Here is a 24,401-nt window from a genome sequence, read left to right as displayed (position 1 = left end):
GCTCCAGAAACTCAATCTGCTCAAAGGAAGGTCAGTTTTGTAGCTTCTATAACGAGCTAAACTGTTTTCAGATGTGTGAACATGATTGCACAAGGGTTTGCTAATCATCAATTAGCCTTCTGAGCCAATGAGCAAACACGTTGTAACATTAGAACACTGGAGTGATAGTTGCTGGAAATGGGCCTCTATACACCTATGTAGATTTTACACCAAAAAACCAAAATTTGCAGCCAGAATAGTCATTTACCACATTAGCAATGTATAGAGTGTATTTCTTTAAAGTTAAGACTAGTTTAAAGTTATCTTCATTTTTTCCTTCAAAAATAAGGACATTTCAGTGTGACCCCAAACTTTTGAACGGTAGTGTATATATATATATATATATTGAAAACTGATTTTGATTTATATTCAGAGACTTTGAGAGTGACTGAATCTGAACAGCCAGATTAACATCTTTGTTGGAACATTTTAACTTAATATAATGTTGCCCTTCTATTTTTTTTTTATTGAAGTTCTGGTTTTTCTTTTTTTTCTTTTTCTTTTTTTATTGGTCACATTTGAAATGCTCCAAGTTTGTTATTCATACTGTCCCATACCCCTTTGGAATTTGATACTCTGTTATGGCTCTTATTTGCATTTATTGCTGCCTGAAGATTATTCTATTGCATCTAATTTGCTCCTATTTTTCACAAGTCACTCTCTCACTTAATCTGTTTTGATGTTGAACTGATTTGAAATGCTTGTATAATTTGCCATGTCTTTGTTTTGTACTTTTTTTTTTTTTTTTTTTTTACAATAATAGTAAAAAATCTTTATCTCGGGGAAACAGAGGAATGGCAAATATGAATACTGTGGGGTAGATTAAACTATTGAACATGTGATGTTGTACTGTAATACGGTAAATATGAGGAGGAAAGACAGCAATTAATTTAACATTTAAGTAAAGTAAAAGTTGAATTAGATTTATTTGAATTAATTAGAACTTTTTCAAAAAGTAAAATTTACAGGATAATATTTCGATATCTAAAAATAACACATTTGTATAATAATATTTAATTTCTGCGAGTCATTCTGGTCCACAGTCCATACCAGTAGATGGCGGAAATGCATCAATTTGTTGTCTGTCAACCGCCAAAAATTTCAAAGAAGAAGAAGATGACGACGTCATCCGGGTGAGTTCAACAAGCTGCAAAACAAGGAAGCAAACCTCACTCCGGTAAAAGTAAATGCCTCCCTTATAGCACAGGTAAGAAACCACATGAATTTATCGTTTATCTGACCTTTTTAAATGTCTTCCCTCATTTTATAGCCGGAAAATACATAAATAAAATAAAAAAACACCAACATGCTAGCACTTTGACAGCCTTCAAACTAGCTTAGCTTCTGCTTTCACTTTCTAGCTTTACATGACAGCGCTGAACAACAATGTAGAAACTTCGGGTAAAGTAGACATTAAATAAAAACTCCGTCACTATGGCGCTGACAGCTGTTAGCTTCAGTATATCAGGTTAGAACATTAGTTTGACACTTTGGTCAAACTGATAAGCTTTCCTCAAAGGCTGACAGAGCTGCAGCAGTCTGTAGGCCCTGCTGGATTTATTACTGGCAGCCGGAAGACAGACTTCATTCCTGAAGGAAAGAAAAAAATCAGGTAAATATTAACCGACTTATCTCACTTAAAGTGCGTTTTAAGAGATGGTTCAGATCTGAGGACTGTGATCCTGATAGTGAAACAAAAGAAGTGTGATTAAATTATAAAAGCTTTCAATAGGATTTCAGGATTATATTTATTCTGAAACTATTTGAAGTTTATTCCTTTATATGGCACTCAGAGAAATACTTTGAAGATCAACATTTAAAGCCAAATAGTGTTATTGGAATCCAGGATAAGACCTTATTATCTTTGTAACATTCAAAACATCTCGATATTTTGATTGCAAAAATTAATCACAATGTAATAAGAAGAAACGCCAACCTGCCTGAATATAATAAGAAAAATAACAAAAGTGCTTCTATAAGAAATTCATGAAAACACTCTGAGAGTTAAAGACTTTTTTTTTTTTTTGATACAACATAACCTTAGAGGCATTAATGTTGATACTGGCACTCATATTTTTTTAGTTATAAACCTAAATATAATTGTTAACTAGGCTTATTAACTTTTTAACTTTACTTTTTAACTTTTCAATGAACTTTTTACCTTTTTTTTCTTGACTTGTTAACTTTTTTTCAACTTAATTTACAGTAGGTAATATATCATTTAAGGGCTCATCTAATTGATCAATTTATGCTTCTGATGCATAGCCTCTGCAACAGTCAGATCTGTCTCTGTGTGTGACCACGCTCCCCTGTGCAGGGGTTCTGCAACCATCGTTTCAAACCTCCAAAAAAATCCTGACTATGCGTCGGATGGTCGCAAACCCGGACCTCAAGCAGAAGTACGCAGACAAAAAGCAACTGTGATTGGTCCTTGTTATGCCTTTCCGGCTGTCTGCGTGATCACTTTGTTAACTGTTATTACTTCATTTAGTGAATAAAACTCACTGCAGTTCAGGACTTGGGGCAAAGAGGGAGTGTTGGCCTGGTGCGGAGGTTATGGATTAGCGGACTGCGGTCTGGATCCGGACCCACCTGCTGGCTAATCCGGACCCAACCTGATTTAAAACATTTATAAATAACCGCATGTTGTCCGACGTCAGTAGCTACGTTTACATGGACACAACTAATCGGATTGAAGGCCTGATCAGATCAAAAATGTTTCATGTAAACATGTCAGACTGAAGATTCTAATCCGATTCGGTCCGATCGGATCTAAATTTAATTCCGAAAGAGAGAGGTGGTTTTTGCCGATCGCCATTCCGATTGGCGTCCATGTAAACACCCATTCGGATCTTAAGAGTAAAATAATCTTCACTGCGCATGTGTGCGATGTCAGCGTGACGTTTTTCCGCCTTGTCAACAACAGGAAACCACCGGTCGCTCTCGCTCTCGCTGTGAACAACATGGCGGGAGGAGTCTAGGAACGCCGACTTATACACTCAAGTTCATTTAAAGCTGCAGGAAGCAGGAATTTATCCTCCTCCTCTTCCTCTTTTCTCTCTCCACAGCCCACTCGCTCTCCCACGCCGGTTCAATCGCTCATTCTCTACATTTTCTCTCGGACATTTCGCTGCCAAGCGCTTTTTTCCTCCTCTCTCCATTTTTCTTTCTGCTCGCTCCGAGCGCATCGTTTGTCAGGCCTCCCAAAAAACAGACGCAGACAGAACTGCCAAGTTTGGCAGGAAGTTCTGCGCATGCTTAAAAGATTTAATCTGATCCAACGCTTGGTACATGTATACACACGTCGTTATCGGATCATTTCATTTAGTGTCCATGTAAACGGAGATTTTGAATTTCCGATCAACCAAGGTTTGGATCGGATCGGGGAAATTTTGCGCATGTAAACGTAGCTAGTGTCTAACTTTACTTGCGCCGCTTCTCCTGTTAATATGGTAAAGCCCTCCAGAGTGCCCGGGACCAGGCTACTCGGGATCCAAATGAGCCAATGAGCTGCTGTCAGTCTGGGTTGCTGCTGCTGCTACTTTTAGACACAGCAGGCAAACCTGTGGCAAGCTGGGCGATGGGAAAGAAGGAGAAGAAGATGAGAAAAAGAGAGCAGAGAAAGTGTGGACTGCTGGAAGAACTGCGGTTAACTGTTGAAAGAAAAGTGAAATGGTGCTCAAAGATGACCCTGCACATTTTGAGGATGTTTGGCTCAACCTGCTGCTGGGAAGCAGGATTCTCCACCATGAACAGAAACAAAAATAAATATGAATCCAGACTCATGAGCACCTTGAAATGTTCTTTAGAATGGCTTTGTCTCCATTCAAACCAGGTTTAAAGCCTTGCAGGGCAGCATAAAGCCCACTGCGAACATTAAGAAAGTAAAAAAGAAGGAAAAAATAACGGTCAGTTCAGGTGTTTTAGAAAATATGTGAATCAGGAAATTGTCTTTATACCAAACTGAAGGATTGTTCAAATTTTAAAATGGGAAAATGTTTTATTTTATATTTTTTTAAGTGTATAACATGGTTGCATAGACACCTTATTTTGTTTCAGTGTTAAAGTCTATTTAAAGTAACAGATTATAATAAAAAATGTCTCCAGACCTTTACTGGTTGATTATTTTCTTTTTTTGGACCCTGTTGATTTTTAATTGGTTACCCCTGCAATAGCAGTTAGAGTAGTGCTCTTGTGCTCTGAGAAGGTTGCAAGTACGCAGTTGATCACCACAGCCTGCACTCTGGGTCCCTGAGCAAGACCCTTAATCTCAAACTGCTCCCCAGTCGCCGCACGATGGCAGCCCACTGCTCCCCAATGGGATGGATAAATGCACAGAGTGAATTTCCCCCATTGTGGGACAACAAAGCGATTTACATTTCAATTAAGGAGTTTTATGTTTATGCTAAGAAATAAACATAATTTTTCTAATGGATTAATTTGTCAATTATTCTTTCAATTAATTTATATATATAGCAAATAGTTTGTCAAATATATTTTATACAGAATTTTAAGCAGGTGAAGCTCAAACTAAACCTTTTGAGGATCTGGATAGAACATATTGACGAACAAAAACATTTTTCCATCTTAAAGGGAAAACGTGTAAAAAAAAAAAAATGTATACTATTTTGGTATAATTACTCCTATGTGTGGGTTGCTCTCATAGATAATGGTATGTTTTCTATACTTCGGACTATGATTAAATTACTAGATAAATTGAAGATTATCGATAATTGATTGATCATGATTAATCTGATTAGTTGTTTCAGTCCTAGTCTCCTTATCATAGTGTTAATAAGTTTTAGATCTTCCTGAATGTATCCTAATAATTTCCTCATGGTGTCTGCTTTTGTTTTTTTTTCACTGCTGGAGTGCTGTTTAGTGCCTCAAACCTTCCAAAGAAGTAGTTTAGCGCATTTTAGGAAGTCAGCATCAGCTGGAGGGTGTGTTGTTGTCTGTGATTGCCCGTATGCCTCGCCACATCCTCTTGGTGTTCATGGCATTGTGGAATAGATTTTCTGGCTGTGGTTTTGCTTCACTGATCTGATGGCACGGTTCAAGCTGGCACGGACCGTCCTCCGTGCCTCTTTATGACCAGACTTGAAAGCTGAGTTCTGTGCTTTTAGTGATTTCTGAACCTCTCCGGTCATCCAGGGTTCTTGGTTGGCCCGGGTGATGGGAATGTTCTTTGTGATGCTGACATCGTCAATGCATTTGTTGATGTAGGCTGACACAGTCATGGCATACTCATCCATATATAGATTTTGTTGTAATATGACATTGGTTGCTGCAGCTTTGAACATGTCCCAGTCTGCAGAACCTGATGTGGTACTGGGCGCACAAAGAAACCACTGGAACCAGCAGCACGGGGGCTTAAAGGAACAGAGAGGGATCAGTTCTCCTGTGCAAAATTTAAAAAAAGCTTAGATGCATTATTAAGTTTATATGACGGAGCATTAGGGTCAGGTTAGAGATTTTGTTTTATTTTATTATATTGAGAATAAAGTCGTGACGTTACCAGAGTGAAGTCGTGACGTTACCAGAGTGAAGTCCTCATACCACAACCCGTTACAGAAAGAAAGCTTCGATTTTCGACCAGCATACGTCGGCCGACAAGACGGCAACCTTAGTCCACTTTGACATTCTGTCTAATTTGATGCTGATGCTAAAACATTTCCTTATTTGTCAAACCTGAAGCCAAAGTATAACTTCACATGATGCTCCACATTCCTCATTTTAGGGATGAAAATGCCGCTTGTAAAAACTTTCATGAAATACAACTTGTTTCTCATAAGTTTAGGACTTTATTCTCTTAATATTACAACTTTATTCTCGTAATGTTATAACTTAATTCTTGTGATTTTATGACTATTCTCGTTGCAACTTTACTCTCGTAATTTTACGACTTTATTCTCGTAATTTTCCACTTTATTCTCGTTGCGACTTTACTCTCGTAATTTTATGACTTAACTCTCTAAATTTTACGACTTATTCTCATAATTTATGACTTTATTATCGTAATTTTAAAACTTTATTGACAAAAGAGAAGAAAGACAATCTCTAGCCTGGCCCTTATACACCATCGTAAGATTAGAATCCAAGATAAAAATGAAAAGATATAATTCTTGCCTCCAGACAGTCTTAAACTGAGAGCAGCATGTTTGTAAATGTTTCTACAGACTGAAGATGGTGGAATTTTTTTATGGGAAGACAAAAATTCATTACCTGTGTGGCAACAAATAAACTTCATTCTCTCCGCTTGTTGCTGGTTACCAGGACAACCAGTCTCAAAATCTCTAAGACGTTTTATTTTTTAACACGTTTAATTTTACTTTAACAGTGATGATATGATGAATCTATCTCAGTCATCAGTGGAGTTGTTTTGTTTATTGAAGTGTAATTCTGTGGTCTTTCAGGATGTCTGCTGTAAGCGTGGAGGAGAGGACGGTGGAGGTGTTGGAGCTCCCTGGAGGAGTGGATGAGGAGCTGCTCTACCTTTACTTTGAGAACAAGCGTCGCTCTGGAGGAGGTCCGCTGGAGTCAGTGGAGATCAAGCAGGACCGAGTGGTGCTGGTGTTCGAAGAGGCAGAAGGCAAATCATTACAACCTCTATTAGCTGAGTCGAAAAATGCAGCTCTGACTTCAAAAAGTGTTTCTGTTAATGCTTTTAGATTTGCTAGTTGCACATTTTAAAATTAATTTTAGTTAAGTTTTTCCTGGGACATCTTTTTAAATGTTAAACTATTATTTTTGGATTGAAATTAGGTGAAAAATGTATATTCTGTATGAGTCTTAAAATGCAGAGCTGACTTTCAGCTAAATGCTTTTTAACAAGCAAATTTAACAACTCATACTGAATTATGGAAACTTTTTTTGGGATGTCTATTAAAAATGAAATGTCAAACCTGTTTTCAGCGTTTTAATGAGATAGCAGATGTTGAAGAATGTTAAATCAGCCCACGTCGTCGTTGAGCTTTTCCAAAACAATCGGCTTATTTTACTTAAACATTTGAATGCAGCTTCCCCATATAATCCACCTCTGAAACACAGCTGGCGGCAGCTTCAGCTTTCAGATGATTATATTTGTCACCACTTCTCCAATGAAGCAGACTGGCAGTAAAAAGAAAAACTGAACTGAATAACTGCATCATTCATTCTAAACAGGAGGATTTTAAGTTGCCTACTGATGAGGTTTATCAACAATTGGATTGAACTGGAAACGTTTAGTTGTCCTTTTTTTCAGAGCTAGTTAAGGAGTTGTTTAATTTATTATAACCTTGTGTGGAGATAGACTTTAAAGTTGTAGGGAAGTCATATTTAAATGTCATATCATTCTGGCTTAAACGTAAATGTGCTCTTTATCAGACAATATTTGCGTCTAAAAAGAAAAGGCAACAACTTATTTGGTCAAAGACATGGCTGAGCAAACGTGGCTACTACGGTCTGTGAATTTTACAGAAAAAAACAATTTTCCTGGCACCCCCGCCATGCTTCTGTGTTTACATCTGAGAGGAAGAAGAAGAACAATCCTTGTTTGCACACTGAGCGATTTGCCCACGACGGCCGACTGAAAATCAAACATGTTTGATTTTTCTCCTGACCTCACGATTCCTGATCGTGAGAGACTGATCGCCCCTCGTTACCCCCTGTACTCTACACCACGCACAATCCGGCTGAAAGTCGGGTGGATCAAGAAATTCTCGTATGACTGGAAAGTTGGCCCGAAAAGGGCAAATTAAACGCACAGTGTTAGCCCGGCTTTAGGACGAGGAAAAACATGCTTCCACACTGGTTGAATTTTTTTCACAGAAGCAAAAAAAAAAAAGTAAGGCTGATCCCTAAGACTATATTAGAAAATAAGAAAAGGGAAATGCTCAAGGCTGAAGTTTGTTAAAATGGACTTTCTACTTTGTCAGACTCGTACGCCCGCTTTTTTTTTCTTCCCCCTTCCTCCTCCTACAGCTTTCTGGTAACTTTGCAAAAAGAAATAATCTGAGAAACATCAGGTATTTATTGTTGTGCTGTGCTCAGATCTTAACGCCATCGTCTCTGCTAATTCCTCTTGTATTCTTCCTTTCTGTCGACAGCTGCAGCCAGGGTGCTGTCGAAGGGGCATCATGTGGTGCATAACTCAGAGCTGAGCGTGAGAAAGCCTCCATCCAAGGACCCATGTCGGCTTCTGCTGCGGGGAATCAGCCCCTACACCAGCGTAGAGATGGTGGAGCTCTACGTGGAAAACATGATGGATCTGAACGACACGGATTACACCCTGATGCCGTCACCAGAGGGCGGCTTCTTCCTCATCCACCTCAACCAGCCTTTATCCAAAGGTCAGATAGGCGGACATTTTTACAACCATGCATGAAAAAGTTACTGTTTACAAACCTGCCTTTGTCCGTATAACCATATACACCATGGATCACATCACAGGGTGTATTTGGAGGGCTGTATACTGAAATTTACAATAGAATAAATAGATAAAACTTTTATTTGTGTATTTACATGATTCAGATACTAAATATATCTATAAATTGTAAAATGCACTTTTAAATGATTAAATGTCTCATTAGATAATTAAAACTACATTTAAAGTGATAATTTAACTGATTTAAATTAGAATTTAATGGAAAAATTTAATAAAATTATGAAAATACATTATATATAATAAAAAGAATAACACTAAAACTAAATTATTTCAAAATAAATGTAATTTAGAATTGGTCAGTTAATTTATTAAATTGATAACTATTTTAATTTGTTTGTTATGAAATATGATTATTTTACTATAATTTTCCAAAGTTTGAATTTCATGAAAATGAGTCGCCTCCCTGCAGGGATGATTTAAAACAAAGATCGTTTTTAAAAGCAAAGTATGTCGCTTTCCATATTTATTACAACATTTAAGGTAGAAAAAACATCCATTATTCATATTTGGTTGGAAAAAAATCAGAGATTAGTTTTTTAAGCCCTAATAAAATTCCATCAATTAATTTTCTATAAATATAAATACAGTTTGTGCGCTTTTTAGAGTTATAGGCTTTAGTGTCTGCTAACCTCGGGTTAAACTTAAGTTCTATATTTGTTTTTTTTTTAGATTTCCAGACGCTGAGCGCAAGAATCTCCAAAAGGAAGCTGGACGGGTCCGAAGTAACTCTGGAACAGATTGTCCAAACAGACTCTGTTTTGGTGGAGAACCTGCATCCCGGCACCACAGCAGAGCTGCTAACGCTGTACTTTGAGGGCGAGCGGGGCGGGAGCCAGAAGGTGAAGGAGGTCACTGTTCTCACAGAGGGAACAGCCAAGGTCACCTTTACACATTACGAGTGTAAGTAGAAGAGATGAAAATCACCGCTTTTGGTGATAAACCCATGTTTGCAGATATTGCAAAGTCTGAAATAGATTCCGTTACAGAATCTGGAATCAATATGATGTGATTATTATAAACTTATGGAGTGAATTCTGTTCCATTATTGTTGAAAACAACATGTTTTGTAAATGGAAATTAAAATAAATGCAAGCCAGAAAAAAAAAAAAAAAAAAAAACGTAAAATGGAGGAAATAAGTTTGCTATTTACTGAAATAATTTAATTTCCTTTTTTTTTTTTTTTCAAAGAAATTTTTTCATATTTTTTTTTTTTATTAGATTTAACAAATGTTTTACTTTTTTACATATGCAAATATATTTTTTTAAAACTGAGATTTTGTATTTTTATATTTTATTTTTTCAACTTTATTATTTTTATTTTTTATGTTTTCCAGATTCCATATTTGTATTTAATTTTATTTTTTTGTCAATTTATTTATTTTTTTTCTAATCGTTTTTTCCAGATTATTTTCTCTTTACTTTTGAGGACAGGCTTTCCTCAGGAGTGAGGAGCAAAGATGCATTTCTATTGGTCTTCTGGACATTTTTAAAACCTTTGACAATCAAAAAAAAGTTTTCAGAGTAATTTTCTGTTTCTCAGATAAAAAACAAAAAACAAAAAAAACACTTTTTCTATATATACTGGGTTTCCGTGTGTCATTAAAAGTCATAAAATTATTATTTTTTAAATTAAGGCCTTAATTGGCATTAAAATTCATTAAATATGATTATAATGGCATTTAAAATGCTTTATTTAAATAAAAAAAAAACGTTAATAAAAAAAATGTATTATATCAGATATAACCGGTTCTCTGTGGAAACTCGTTTCTGTTGGTCTGGATGGATGTTGGCAACAAATAGCAACATTAAAATAACCACAAATAAAACGGGAAAATATAAAATTTGTTAAAAATGAATTTATCACAAAAACTTATTTTTTTTATTGAATTGTTTTTCAAAGTTTTATTTCAGGATTGCAATTTTTTTATTTATTTATTTATTTATTTTCTAATATACAGAATATGTTCTTTTTCCTTTATTTTCTGTTGGGAGGATTCATTAAAACTTCCTGTTTTTTCTCTGTGGTTTTAATCTGAAGAGCCTGAATGGATGTGAATAGACCTGCAGCTCCATGCAGGAGCCCAAACATTAAACCAGATTCCTTGTTTTTTTCTCTTACAGCTGTTGACTCTGTTCTGGGTCGTCCTCATAAAGTGAACGACACCGAAGTCGTGGTGAAAGCCTACTTTGACTTTCTTCAACCTGCGACGCCAGATTCTGAAATCGAAAGCCAGGATGTGACTGAAAGCATCTCTGAGGAGCTGAACAACGTGGAGATGCAGGCCAATCGGCTGCCTGAGGAGGCGGAGCAGTCAGACAGCAGCCGGTCGTCCTTTCGGACGGCCTCAGAGCAACCCGGCGCCAGCGCGTCGGTGGAGGCGGTCATGGAGGATCAAATGGAGGAGGTGGAAACGCTATCCCACCACATCCCCATCCCAGAGCCGGTGAAACATGCTCTGTATCAAAGGAGCAGCATTCAACAGGATGTGGAGGAGGCGCATCCTAGTCTGAGTATCCAGCTGAAGGCTGACGGCGTTTATATCGCAGGAGCCAACAGCCTGGAACTGGAGCAGATCAAACGGACAATTTCCAGCTTTATGGGGAGGATAGCAGAGATTCATTACACCGTGGACCTGGAAACGGCTCAGTTCCTCCAGAGAGAAGACGTTAGGGAACATTTGCTGCAAACTGTGAGTCAGATGGGTTTGAACGCAATATACTCCGTGTCGGATTCAACCGCATCTGTAGCTTCCACGACCCAAAGCTCCGCCGAGCAGGCGGCGAGCTTTTTAAAAACCCAGGTGTGTCCGTTCAGTGTGCCTCTGGAGCCGGAGCAGGAGGCCCTGCTGTGCTGCAGAGAATGGACGCAGTTCCTGCAGGATCTGGGCCTCACCGCTGCCAAGGTGTCGGAGAGCGCTGGGAACCTGGACGTCCTGACGCTGAACGGTATGGAGCAGGAGAAGAAGGCCGCCATCTTGCACTTTCTGTCCACACCCATCCAGAGGGAGTCGGTCCTCTCCATGGAGCCTGGCACGCTGAAGTACATCCAGATCCACTGCCATCAGCTGCTGGCCGAAATGGACCAGGTGTCCATTTTCCCGCTAGAGGCTGAAGATACCTGCGGCTTGAAGGTGAACTCCCTACTTATGGAACTTCTCTTTAATCATTGCATCCGAATTCTCAGAAATTAAACTTCAGGTTTGGTTTTCTGACTCGTCTGGTAGATCCACGGTCAAGCAGTGGCGTGCCAAATGGCGGAGGAGGTCCTGGAAGGCGTGCTGTCCTCCATCTGCACCAGAATCATCACAGTCAACGTCCCGGGAGTGGCTCGCTTCCTAGACGAAAAGGAATGCAGGAGCATCCTGAAGGAAATGGAGACCAAGTTTCAGGTGTACATCAGCCTGAAGTACGTTCCCTGGAAGCCCTTAGAGCAACAGGTAACCTAACAGAGCAACAGAGAGAACCATTTGCCTTCCAGCTCCAAAGCCTCTCCTCTGCTGATCCTTCTACTGGCTGCCATCCAGCTTCTTTTCTTTTTTGGTGCCTGAGTCGGATTTTTTCAGAGATCTCTGTTACCCTGAACGAGTCTTGCCCTCAGAATCTGTTATTTTCTGTGCATCTTCAGTCCAGGGGAGGATTTACCATTAGACAATACTAGGCAGTTCCTGGGGGCCCCATAAAACTGTTTACATGTATGGTTGATAAAACTATTCCTTATTTGTACACATTAATTATGCTTTTGATTAAAGTTCTTTAGCTGAAATGCCATCAGAACGCTTATAATATGAAGTGTGTCTCAGCTCCCCCCTTCAGTGTCCACCATAATGGATCAGTCCATTTGCTGCCCAAGTTCAGAAAGGTCCAAACAGACAGCAGCAAATCATTTTGAGAACAAATGATGCAAAGAGCAGGGTTACCAACTTAGCTCTTTTGTGGCTATATTTAGCAACTTTTCAGACCTTTTTTTATTTCAAAAAAGCACCTAGTGCCTAATCTAACAACTTTTGGCAACAGCATATAAAAGCAGCGAACTCTGCTCTCCAGAGCGAGTAGATTGGTAACCCCGCCTCCTGCTCTCCTCTATCTTGTCTGTCGTCATGATTCATGTAGCTATCCAAATGAAAAATGGAGAACAGATAAGCAGATCATGGGTTATTTACTTTTGCCGTCGCCTTTTTGGAAACGCAGGAAGGAGCAATCAGCTAAGTGAGCTTGGTGCTTGGAAAAAAGTCTTTCATCCCTTTTGTGACAACATGAAAAGTGAGCTGAGTACAAAACATAGAGAGGAAAACAACAAGAGAGGGACAAAACGTAGAACAAATTATCTATATCTATTCTATTAAAATTTCCGTATCTGTATAATCAGTCTGTTTAATGTGTTGTGTTATCAATTCAGGGGGCCCCTTTCTGTTTTTGCCTAGAGCCCCAAATGTCCTAAATCCGCCCCTGCTTCAGTACATCAAACAGTCCCTGTTAGAAGTCTGGAAACGTCGCCTCTTTTAAACTGATTGTTAAATATTTCACTAAATGTACCAGAACTTTTCTGTTCTTTTTAAAACGACATTTTAAAAGTTTGTCTGGTTTGGGCATGCTTCGGTTGCACAGCGGACCCATGTACAGAGGCCTCAGTCCTCAAGGTGGCCGACCCGGGATCCAATCCGGCCTGTGGTCCTTTGCCACATGTCTCTCCCTCTCTCTTATACCTCCTTTCCTTTCAGCTTACTTTGCAATAAGGAGCCACTAGTGCCGCAAAAGCCTCAAAAAAAAAAAGAAAAGATTGTCCGGTTTAAAACCATACGGTCAAAGTTTATAGACCGGAGGTCTTCAACAGGGGATCCGCGACCCCTAGGGGGTCCACAGAGGTACTGCAGGGGGGTCGCAAAAGTTTTGGTTGATTAGACTTTTTTTTTTTTTTTTTTTATATTCCCTCCTGCAATTTTTTCCACTAATGGAAATGTCTTTAAATCCACATTAACATAAATTCAACACACTGTAGTAAACAGATAAATGGAGGCAGAAGATGTCTTTCAGTCATCGATGCACACATTCAGCGACACACAGGAGCTCTTTCAAGCTGGGCACCGTTTCATTCACAACACCTGTCCCATCAACCAGGAATCAGAATCAGAAATACTTTAATAATCCCAGGGAGAAATTACTTTCATTACATTACTCCATCTGTAATAGAGTGACTATAGGACCAGTTTGATGTAACACTATATCATACAATATATATAATTAGGGGGTCCCTGCTCTATCTCGCCATCAGTTTGGGGGTCCTTGGCCTGGAAAACGTTGAAGACTCCTGTTATAGATGACAGGGATTCACATGCAGAAGAGTTTGGATTTTATAAACATAGAACTGATACCTGCTTTAGAAAGCGATTTATTTTAGACTGATGCCAATTTATTTTCCCATCACCGTAACCGATATTGGAGAAGCCGTTGTTGCTTTTTCTTCCTCCTTTTACATGATAGCACATGTTACAGAAGTCTCAGATTAGACACAAATTGAGTGAACGGATTTATTAGCAAAACAAACAAAACATTCCTTCCTGTTCCTGTTTAGAACTGGTTCTGTGTTTTCAAATTTCATGGCACCCTTTGGCGATTCCAGGCAGCACCAGAGCCTGGGGCACTGGGCAGCATGACTTGCTTCATGTTTTTTACGCAAGTTACGCACCCTGCATTCAGTAAGCAGGTACTACGTGACCAGGCGTAAGTCTAGAATAGCAAAACAAAAGCGCTCAGAAAGATTGGCTTCATTTTAAGGAAGAGAAAGATGGCAACAAGGGGCTTTGCAATCATTGCAAAGTGGCAATTACTTATAATGAGATCAATAATGAGACCAATCCTAAAATAGAGACGGATTTAAGTACAATTGACTTTGCTTCCCTGTTTGTTGCAGGACATCTTTGATTGTGCGTGGAAGATGCTGTCTCAGAAAAACCTCCAGAGAGGGGGGGATCAAAAGCAGGACGACTGGGTGCTCACTCCAGACGAGCTCTTTGATACAGATAACGTAGATCTATACACGGCAGAGGAGCCAGGCGAGCTGACGGATCAGGACTCCGAGGCGACAGACCTCCGAGCTTCGCAGCCCGTAGCGGATCAAGCGAAGTCTGAGGACGCTCTGGAAATCAGCAGCCTGGGGGAAGAGGCCCAGCTGTCTTTAGCCATCCAGTACTCCATGGAGTCCAGCCACTGGTCCCTGGGGGATGAAGAGGAGCAGCTGAAAAAAGCCCTAGAGCTGTCCAAGAAGCTGATCCAAGAGGAGCGCGCGGCCAGCACTTCAGACAACAAGCGGCAGAAGGAAAGCGTTGACCTGTCCTTTGAGAACATGTTAAAGGCTGCCAACACCGTCCAGCTCCACGTGTTTGCAGGATATAACTGCGACCTGATTCGGTCGGACATCGCTTTCAATAAGAAGGTGACCCAGAGACAGGCCGAGGAGAAGGTGGAGCACAGGAGCATCAAAAACATGTCCGACTACCACAGGAAATGCTTGGAGATGATCAAGCGGAAGCACGCGGTGGACGTTCAGGTTCAGGGAACCATCATCGGCGTCTCGGGGTTTAAGGACTACGTGAGCGCAGCCATTAGCGACGTGAAGCTGCTGGTGGAGAACATCGTGAACTCTATATCAGACAATGAGATCCTGAAGACTGTTCAGTGGGTGCATCACAACGCGGGGACCTCCGAGGCCAAACCGTACTCCAATGAGGTCGTGGTGTTCATCGAGAACGCCTGGAGGATGAAGCTTAAGAAAGTAGACATCTTGTTGGACAACCAACCCCACATTATCAACTTGGAGAAGATGCAGGAATATAACGTCGCTTCGGGGAGATCGGTGAAGATCTCCAGGAAGCTGCTTGACTTGGGGGATGTGACCCAGGATGTACCAGGTAAATGTAAAGCTGGCAAACTTTGGCTCCAAATAGAAAAAAAAAACAACTTTTCTTAGTATCGGGGAACAAAGTGTTACATTATTTGACATTTATTACATTTATACGCTTGTTAGTCTGAGTTTGATGACAAACTGCCTTACTGCTGGTTTAGTATTTGTTATTTTTTTCTTTTAATGTTTGGTTTTTTATTCTGTTTGTTAGAAAATTTTGTTTTTCTGTGTATAGTTACCATAAAAAAAGGTCAACAAGCTAAAGCAACAGCTGAGAGGGAGTGCAGGAAAGAAAAACAGAAAAATCAAAGATCAAGAAAGAAATGCACAGAAGAATAACCGGAAACCTGATATCAAAACTACTCCAAGGTTTGACAGGTATCATCAAGACTCCCAACAATACACATTAGGTATAAATGCGAAAAAGAATCACAGGTGGTTTGATGCCAAAAAATACATTAGTTCAAGAATAGAAATGGAAAAGATTTTGTTAGAAAAAATCGTTTCATAACAGCTCAGATAGAGAGGCGCATCAGCTGTGTTGGAGATTGTGTGGAGCAGGATGTACGATCACAGACATGTACAAGGCTGACACATTGCTAGGATAATGTTTGGAATCAATTAAAGCCGGGCATATACTGTAAGATTTCTTTCAATCGTTGCACCCAGCTACATGTTAGAGAAAACCGCAGGGTTTCATCGTACAGTGGGAGTTCACAGCTCACGATGTTTGTTCTCACACTGTGTGACCTGACGCTCTGATGCGATCTACCTGCTCACACTGTACGTCTAAAAACCAGGTGGGACTCAGCTCCGCAGTGAGATGGCGCTGCTCTGACTCGTCTATCCGAAAGACAAACAAGTAGAAGCTCACTATAGTGAAACGCTGCCTTGGCAATTTGCTCAATTTTGTGCTGAAAGCCCTAAAAAGAAAAAGTAACAACGTATTTTAACAAAGGCATGGCTGAGCAAACATGACTACTACGGTCTGTCAATTTCATAGAAAGAACTCCATTTCACTCGCCACCCCTTCCCATTCAGGAAGCATTTTCAATTCTAAATTTTCAAAGGCTTCCGGGATGGGAAGCAAAATGTCTTCAAACTTGGAAACAAAGTCCAGTGGATTTTTTTTTTTTTTGCTTTTTTGGAATGATTATAACCTGGATGACTGAAAATCTAGATAAGTCTTTTTTTCCACGTAAAATAAGCACATTTGTTCTTGGATTGAGGAATTAAAAGAAACATTTTGCCAATGGAACAAGACAATTTACTTTTAAAATAAGAAAACACAATTGCAATGTTTTATTTCTAGTGAGCATTATCTAATTACCTTATTTTAAGAGTAAAAACACTCAGGCCATTGGCAAGCTATCTCATTTTACCTACTCAAATTAAGGGCAATACACTTAATTTAAGAAAAGTGTGGCATGAAAACATCGGATCTGAGATTAAAAATTTGTTTGCAGCCAGTGTGTGTTCTGGCCTTAATAGTTCAAATACTAATGGTCAGTAAAAGATAAACAGTCCAAGGAATTTTCGCTAACTTGTGTGAACACATTTCGCTTCCTGTGTTAATGTAATTGTTGTGCAAGACAATGGAAAATAAACTCTGAAGGAGGAAGAAGAAAGAAAAGATCAAGTTTAAAAAATGCGTAGGATTGCTTAGAAAGCATTCTGATGTCACTGAGAAGTTGATTGACACCTGAGGATATATCCATGCTAATAGAAATGCACTGACTGGTATTAGTAAAGCTTTTAAGTCCCATCATTCGAGCTGTAAATAAAAATTCCATGAAGCATTACACCAAGTTTAATATGGTCTGGACTTATTTTGTTGCCGAGTCCAGTGTTTTTCAATCCTGTTCCTCAAGGCACCCTGCCCTGCATGTTTTAGAAGTTTCCCAGCTTTCACACACCTGTTATCAACGATAGCAGATTATCAGGCTTTGCTGAACTGCAATCATCTGAATCAGATGTGTTGAAGCTCAGAAACATCCAAAACATGCAGAACAGTGTGCCTTTGAGGACCAGGCTTGAAAAACACAGGCCTAGTCTATGGCTTTCTAGCAGTTCAGTGGTACTGTCAGCAGATGGCGCCACATTGGTTGATGTCAACTCATGGCTCCATATGCTGAGGTTCCATTTAGGCTAAAAAAGGAAAATGAAAACAATATTAGGATAAATGCTTAGAGTATATACCCTGATATTGTCATAACTAACTTTATTTTGGTCTTTTTGGTTTAGACATACAAGGTGATTATATACCTTTGAAATTAGAGATTATTGATCAGTTTTGTGTCAGATTTCCAATCCTGGTCATTTACCAGATTTTGACCTGGATATCTTTTTAAAACTAAAAATCCAATTTGAACCAAGCTGCTCACTCAAACTGTTGTGCGTTCATCAGCCCAGCTTACTGGTATTGCCGTCCCGTATCAGTGATAGTTAGCAAAGCTAGCATTATTAAAAAGACAATTTCTCTGTAATCCTAATTAATAACTGATTGTTAATCGGAAATTTTTGCCACAGAAAGACTAAAAAAAAAAACATTGAGAAAGATGAAAAATTGCCGTATCAAAATAGCATGGTCCAATGAAACAGAAATGTCTCTGTGGGATAAATCAAAGCAGCTTCTTTTATTCTGAAAGTCTCTTTCTCTGCTTATCCTCCTACTGGAACGAACCACAGACGTGAGTTTATGTGTTGAAGTTATACGTTTGTAAATACCTCATAGAGCTTCTCCACCAACTCTGTTCTCTACAGGTCAAGTCTCCCTGTTTTACTATTGGTTACAGTTACATTCCATAAAGTTAAAAAAACAATCCACTGAACTTTGTTTTCTAGGTGTTTCTCTTCTCATCCAGGAAGCTTTCCCAATTAAAAATTTCAGAAATGGTGTTGAGTCGAGGTTTTATAGAGCGGGCCCAAACAACGCCTTGTTTTGGCTTCGAAAACATGCAAATTGAACCGGATCATTTTGATTTGACAAAGCTTCCTGGATGGGAATTGAAACGTCTTAAATCTTAGAAACAAGGTCCAGTGGATTGTTTTACTTTTACTTTTTTGGAATGACTGTGACCTGGATGACTGAGAATCCTCACAAACATAACGGTCGCATGGAACCAGATTTGAATGGTTTTGACATTTTGACAGTTTTTTTTTTTGTTTGTTTTTTATCTCTATTTATATTCGACTTCTGATTTTCTTTTTTATATATATTTTATTGTGTTTTTTTTTTTTTTTTTTTTTGAGGGAAGAGGGGAACAACACACATTAAGAACAGAGCTATGTGCATGCAGGGAGTTTCTCACATGTGTATTCATACAATAGGATACATTTTACATTGTAAAGTCATAGTAATAGAGTCTAATAGGCCGCTTGGCTGGGGTAAAGAAACACCATTTCAACCATCGCTCTAAGAAGAGTTCCATTTTTAGGTTAACATAGGCGGTTATTCGTTCCATCGTATATTTTTATGGGCTTTCTAGTTGTAGCCATTTACATGTGATAGCTTTTTGCTGGCCACCTAAAGGATTTTATTAAGTATTTTTCCACTTTCAGCCAATCTTGAGGAACACATCGCAGATACAGTCTTAAATCCTCTCAAAATGTCTTCAATGATAAAAACCTTGAACCTTTCGGCAATCCCAAAAGACATGGTGGTGATTTGCACTTTGTTGACCACATTGTCTCCAGCAGACAGAGGTGATGTCGCTGAATTTACGTTTCTGGGATGGGGTGATAAAATATCTAATAAAGTTCTTCCAGTTAAATTCCCACCAGGTCATCGAACTGGAGCATTTCCATTGATATTGCCATATTCTTTTCCACACTTCATCTGATCTTTCACTCCCTGTTTCCCTTTCCCATTTTGCTTTAATATATGCTGTGGAGTGGGTGTTGTTCTGTGACAGGCAGTTATATGTGGCTGATATAACACCTTTACTCAGGTTTGAATTATATACTCTTCTAAACAGTTCATAAGGCTGTGATTTGTTTCTGGTATATTTTTAACCTTTCAGTTAACAAGGGCTGGGGGAAAAAAAATCAATTTAATCGATTCTGAATCCATTCCTTTACATTTTTTGCAAAATCGATGTCTAGGGAATGAGATCAATTAGTTTTATAGTGACGTGCGCCACGTTCACATTCAAATAAGCAGCAAAGATGCACTCAAAATACTTCAAGCCAGACAGCTAATAGGTTTACTGAAGACATTAACAAATGGGGGCTGACCAGCAAACACCCTGTAGTTGTTACAGACAACGCTGCAAATATGGTTTGTGCATTGGAGATAATGCAGCTCATGCATGACTGCTGTGTCACGTCTGCTTGCTCGAGTGAGGCTTCACTTTTTCACTTTTCACAAACAAGTTTGCATTTTTTAGACAGTTTGGTTCACATCTCAAGTTTAAACTGTCTGATTTACAAGTTTGCACTTTGTGTTTAATATGACAGGAAAAAAATAAAATATATGAGTATTTAAAACACAGTTGAACAACTTTCATTATTGTAAAAACAGATTTAATCGAAATTAATCGATTTAGAACTGCATGATTCAAAATTAAATCGATTCAGAACTTTGGCGAAAATACCCAGCCCTAGTGTTAATATAATGCTGCAGTTGTAGGTATCTGAAAAGGTCTCTGCTTATTTAATTGGCGCTTTTCATGTTCTACTTCTGATGTTTTATTTTATTTTATTGTTGATTAGTTTTAAGTATTTGATAACTAGGTTTTTTGTTGTTTTTACTGTTAAAAATGCTCAGTTTCAGTTTAGTTTTTGTTACTTTTAATCGTAGTTTGAGTCTTTTATCTAAGACAACTTTCATACTGTGGGGAAAAAAACTAGAACTTATAATTTCATAATTAAGACACAAAGAAAAAATCTTGTTTTAGTTCTTTTTTTTGCGAAGTCAAAATTGTTTTTATTGTAGTTTTTTATCATTTTGATCGTTTTAGTTGGAGACAATAACCTTGGTTGGAGTGTTCCTTTTTTTACACCCTGATGGGTTGCATATTTTACTAACTAAACATATTTAAACTTTAAATTATTTTGCTCTGGTCTTATTGTGAATGAATGATTAATTGATCTAAAGTTGGACATTTTTATCTATTGACTTATAATTCATTTTTAAGCTTCCATTATATTAAATACCTGAGCTTTCTCTTGTACCAAGAGACAATTTTTGTAACATGAAAGGATATATATATATATATATATATATATATATATATATATATATTTTTTTTTTTTACTACAGTAAGCTACATTATGCTACACAAAATGTATCAAAACTAGACATATTTAGATGATAAAAATAACCTTCCCTATTTACTATGCTAATTGCTAGCATGTCCTTTTCTATCAACCTAGAAATATTTTTCCTGACGCTCTCTCATTTTTTTCTGTCCTCAAACCCTCGCCTTCCTAGCCTCGTGAGACCATCCTGATCTCGCGAGCTTTCAAGGTTTCACTCGCAGATCAGTCTGGAGACTCTCCGTTAAAGAAAATTTGGAGCCGTTCACCAAACGAACGTCCAATCAGAGTTGGCTTTGAGGCGGGTTGAGGTGTGACGCAACGAGAAGCGCGACAGTTCAGTCTAAAGAACATGGCGGCTTCAGCCGATGAAACTAGCATTAGCGTGGCTATCGAGCAAGTTTTATCGGAATTACAGAGTATTTCTTCACTGAAAGAAGAGCAAAACACTGCTCTGGAGGCTTTTCTCAGAGGAAAAGATGTTTTTGCTCTTCTCCCGACTGGTTTCGGCAAGAGTAGCCTGGCTTGTGGTTGTGTTTTCGTCGTCGCTCTGTTAGTACGTCATATGCTTCGTTGATCTGATTGGTTTATTTGGCCCGTCTATCACCAACATAGGCCAATCAGCTAACCAGTATTTTCGCCCCTTCCCAATATTACTTCAACGGAAGGTTTCCAGATGGATATGCGTAGCATAAATAGGCTCTATTTGGGTGATAATTTAAGGAGTTTATCCAGTGTTTATTTTTACAAATGGAACCACATAACGTAAATTCTGCATCCTTGTCTCTATGAATCTGTAAATAATCATGGAACAGACTCTGGATTGATACATGCTTTGTTCTGTCATTACTTCTCTTGCAAATTCCAGTAGGAGCGCTTTAAAAATGAATCCCTCTAGTGGGTAGAGGTAACATTACAACACTGAAATAAATTCCTTTTAAGTATACAATATTAAATAAAAATGTATTTGATCTAATTAATTGTTAAAGTATTATTCGATAATCATAAGTTTATATCCCCAGTATGAGCTCTATTTTATAGATACATATGTGAGATTTACTAAATGTGTTTTTTGTTTGCAACAATAATGGAACAAAATTCACTCCATACAGAGACCTCCTCTGATCTTTATTTGCTGTTAACAAACTTCTCAGTGTTTGATAAAGAGTTTTATCATCTGCAGAATGAAAAAAAGAAAATCTTTTGCAAAAGTCAATAGAAGTTGGAGCATTATAAAGGCGATATAATTTAATTAAAAAAGTTTACATAAATAAACAATGATGTATACTTTGAGGATTGATATTCTATTTATCATAATGCTGTACTTTGACTTTTTAAGCCATTCCTTTAGTGGCTTAGTGGTGTCTAGAGACAGATTTTTTTGTTTTAAACCGAGTCTAACTAAATCTCTTGATGACAGAGGAGGAATATTCTCTGCTCCTACACCTGCCTGATGCAACCAAGATCGACGAGGACTCTGAGGAGTTTCAGGAGGTGATCAAGAACTTCTACAGCACCATACAGGAGTACCACAGCAAGATCCGAATCATTCAGGTGGGAAAAGAGCAGAATCCCTCCCTGCTGGTAAACCTTGTGTTTCTGGGGTTACAGATTTGTGTTGTTCCCGTTTCCAGGTGGAAAAACTCATGAACAGGCTGCTGTACAACCAGTACAAGCTGAAGAAGGCGAGCGTGCTGCAGCACTCCGCCCAGCAGGTAGTGGAACGGACTCTTTACCACGGGACGAGCGAAGCCAGCGTGAAGGAGATCTGTATTCACGGCTTCAACAGAAGCTTCTGTGGGAAGAACGGTGCGTCTCCAAACATTCGTCTCTACGCTTGTTTGTGATGATCTGATGTTTTACGCTTTTCCTTTCCTGTCCTGCAGCCACGGTGTACGGCCAGGGGGTTTATTTCGCAGTCAACTCCGCCTTGTCCGTCCAGGATCAGTATTCCCCTCCGAACGCGGACGGATACAAGTTCATTTTCGTTTCCAAGGTTCTAACGGGGGATTTCACTAAAGGCTGCCACTCGATGAAGACGGCGCCGCTGAAAGAGACCGGAGACATCCCCCTTAGATACGACAGCGTGACGGATGACATTACAAAGCCCAGCATGTTCGTCATCTTCAACGACACACAAGCTTTCCCCGAATATCTCATCACCTGTCAGCGAATCAGTCGCTGAAACCTCCTTTTTTTACGTTACGAAGAGACTCCTGATGTTTTTTTTATGTTTATCATGATTTAAGAAGTGCGTTTAAATGTTTGAAGGGCATCGTTTTGGAAGTATAAAGCTCAATCTGACAATCACCTTTTAGACTGTTATTGGAAGCGTTTAAAGGCATATGCTGACAAACCTTAGCTGAAGAAACAGGCTTCTATAAAACGGGGACCAGTCTGCCTTTACGCTACAAACATGAAAGTAAAACAATATCAGACTTGGGAATAAATAAAATCATATCAAACATAAAATAAACCTGTTTAATGACTTCAATGAATGAAAGATTTGAGAGAATCTCACTGTATGCAGTGTTCTGTGTGAACTCGTTCAGTGAACGGCACTCGCTGAATCTGTTCATATTTTTCGTGAACGGTGAACTGTATGGAGGACCTTCTCCACTATATTTGAAAATAAATGCTTAATAAATAAATAAGCATACAATGAATTGCCCCAAAAAATACAATAAACAAATAAATGCAGGTAAAAATTTATTTATAGAGTGATACATAAATCTATATGCTGCTGGAGGTTTCTTCCTGTTAAAAGGGAGTTTTTCCTCTCCACTGTCGCTACAAGCATGCTTAGTGTGAGGGATTGCCTTTGAGTCAATGAGTCGATACAATCAACTGGTTTTCCTTAGTAAACTTTGATCTGGTTGAACTGTAAAGTGCCTTGAGATGACATGTGATGTGAATTGGCGCTATAGAAATAAACTGAATTGAATTTAATATATCTCTTTTAATTGGCTTCCTTATTTATTCGCCTTTTAATAATTACCTTATTTATATATTGTCCATTATAATCTTCAACTTTATTTATTAATTACTTACTAACCAACCAATGGACAGAAGGTGACCCTCTAAGACACACCCCTCCTCATTTGCATAATGAGGCAGAAATAAATACTATTGAAGAAATAAATTGGGTAAAAAAATACAAAGGAAGGATAAAACTGACAAAAATATAACATGTACATAAATAATTGTTTATTGTATTTTTTGGAGGGCAATTCATTGTATGCTTATTTATTTATGGAGGATTTATTTCTGTATTCATTTTTAAATATTAGATTTTTTTGTCATTTTGTTTATATAAGTGTAAAACAAAAAGAAATTTGGTTTGGAACAGCTCTCTGGACTATTTCATCTTTTTTTTTAATCTCATAATCATCTTTAGATATATCATCTTTGTAAATATGGTAGAGCTGGTCCTCCATAGAGATGAACAGATCAGTTCTGAAGTAATGAACGAGAGTGACACACACAGCTTACGTTCTTATTCAATTGATAACACTTTTTATTGAATAACGTCAGGTTTTACGGCACTTATTACGGCAAACAGCATGGCAGATCAGCATGTCTACTGCTAGTACTAGCCTGTGCCATTCAGACTCATCTACTGGTATTCCTGATGCCAGTTTAGCAGAGCGCTTAGAGTTTTATGAACTAACAAAGGAAGACTGACAGAAAAAAACTCCAGTTTTTGTGCAAACAGTTCTCCTCCGGGCTTAATAAACAAATCCATACGTCAGCCGTGTCCACTTCAAATTTAAAGTGACA

At 38.5% G+C, this 24,401-nt stretch overlaps 1 protein-coding gene across 1 annotated transcript; it reads left to right on the top strand.

Annotated features, from left to right (window-relative positions):
• Positions 1 to 1,154: 1,154 nt before the first annotated feature.
• On the top strand, positions 1,155 to 22,869 carry parp10 (poly(ADP-ribose) polymerase family member 10). The gene is made up of 10 exons (XM_038287736.1): positions 1,155 to 1,246; positions 6,456 to 6,631; positions 8,127 to 8,369; positions 9,134 to 9,364; positions 10,586 to 11,595; positions 11,689 to 11,901; positions 14,373 to 15,369; positions 22,042 to 22,175; positions 22,256 to 22,430; positions 22,508 to 22,869. The coding sequence occupies exons 2-10, from the start codon at positions 6,457 to 6,459 to the stop codon at positions 22,804 to 22,806; spliced, it is 3,477 nt and encodes a 1,158-aa protein (XP_038143664.1). The 5' UTR covers positions 1,155 to 1,246; position 6,456; the 3' UTR covers positions 22,807 to 22,869.
• The last annotated feature ends 1,532 nt before the right edge of the window (positions 22,870 to 24,401 follow it).

The sequence above is a fragment of the Cyprinodon tularosa genome, unplaced genomic scaffold (genome assembly GCF_016077235.1).
Source record: "Cyprinodon tularosa strain WSP-4 unplaced genomic scaffold, ASM1607723v1 ctg244, whole genome shotgun sequence".
Taxonomy (NCBI): Eukaryota; Metazoa; Chordata; class Actinopteri; order Cyprinodontiformes; family Cyprinodontidae; genus Cyprinodon; species Cyprinodon tularosa.
The sequence above is the reverse complement of the archived record's forward strand: the minus strand, read 5'-3'. Positions and strand labels throughout refer to the sequence as shown.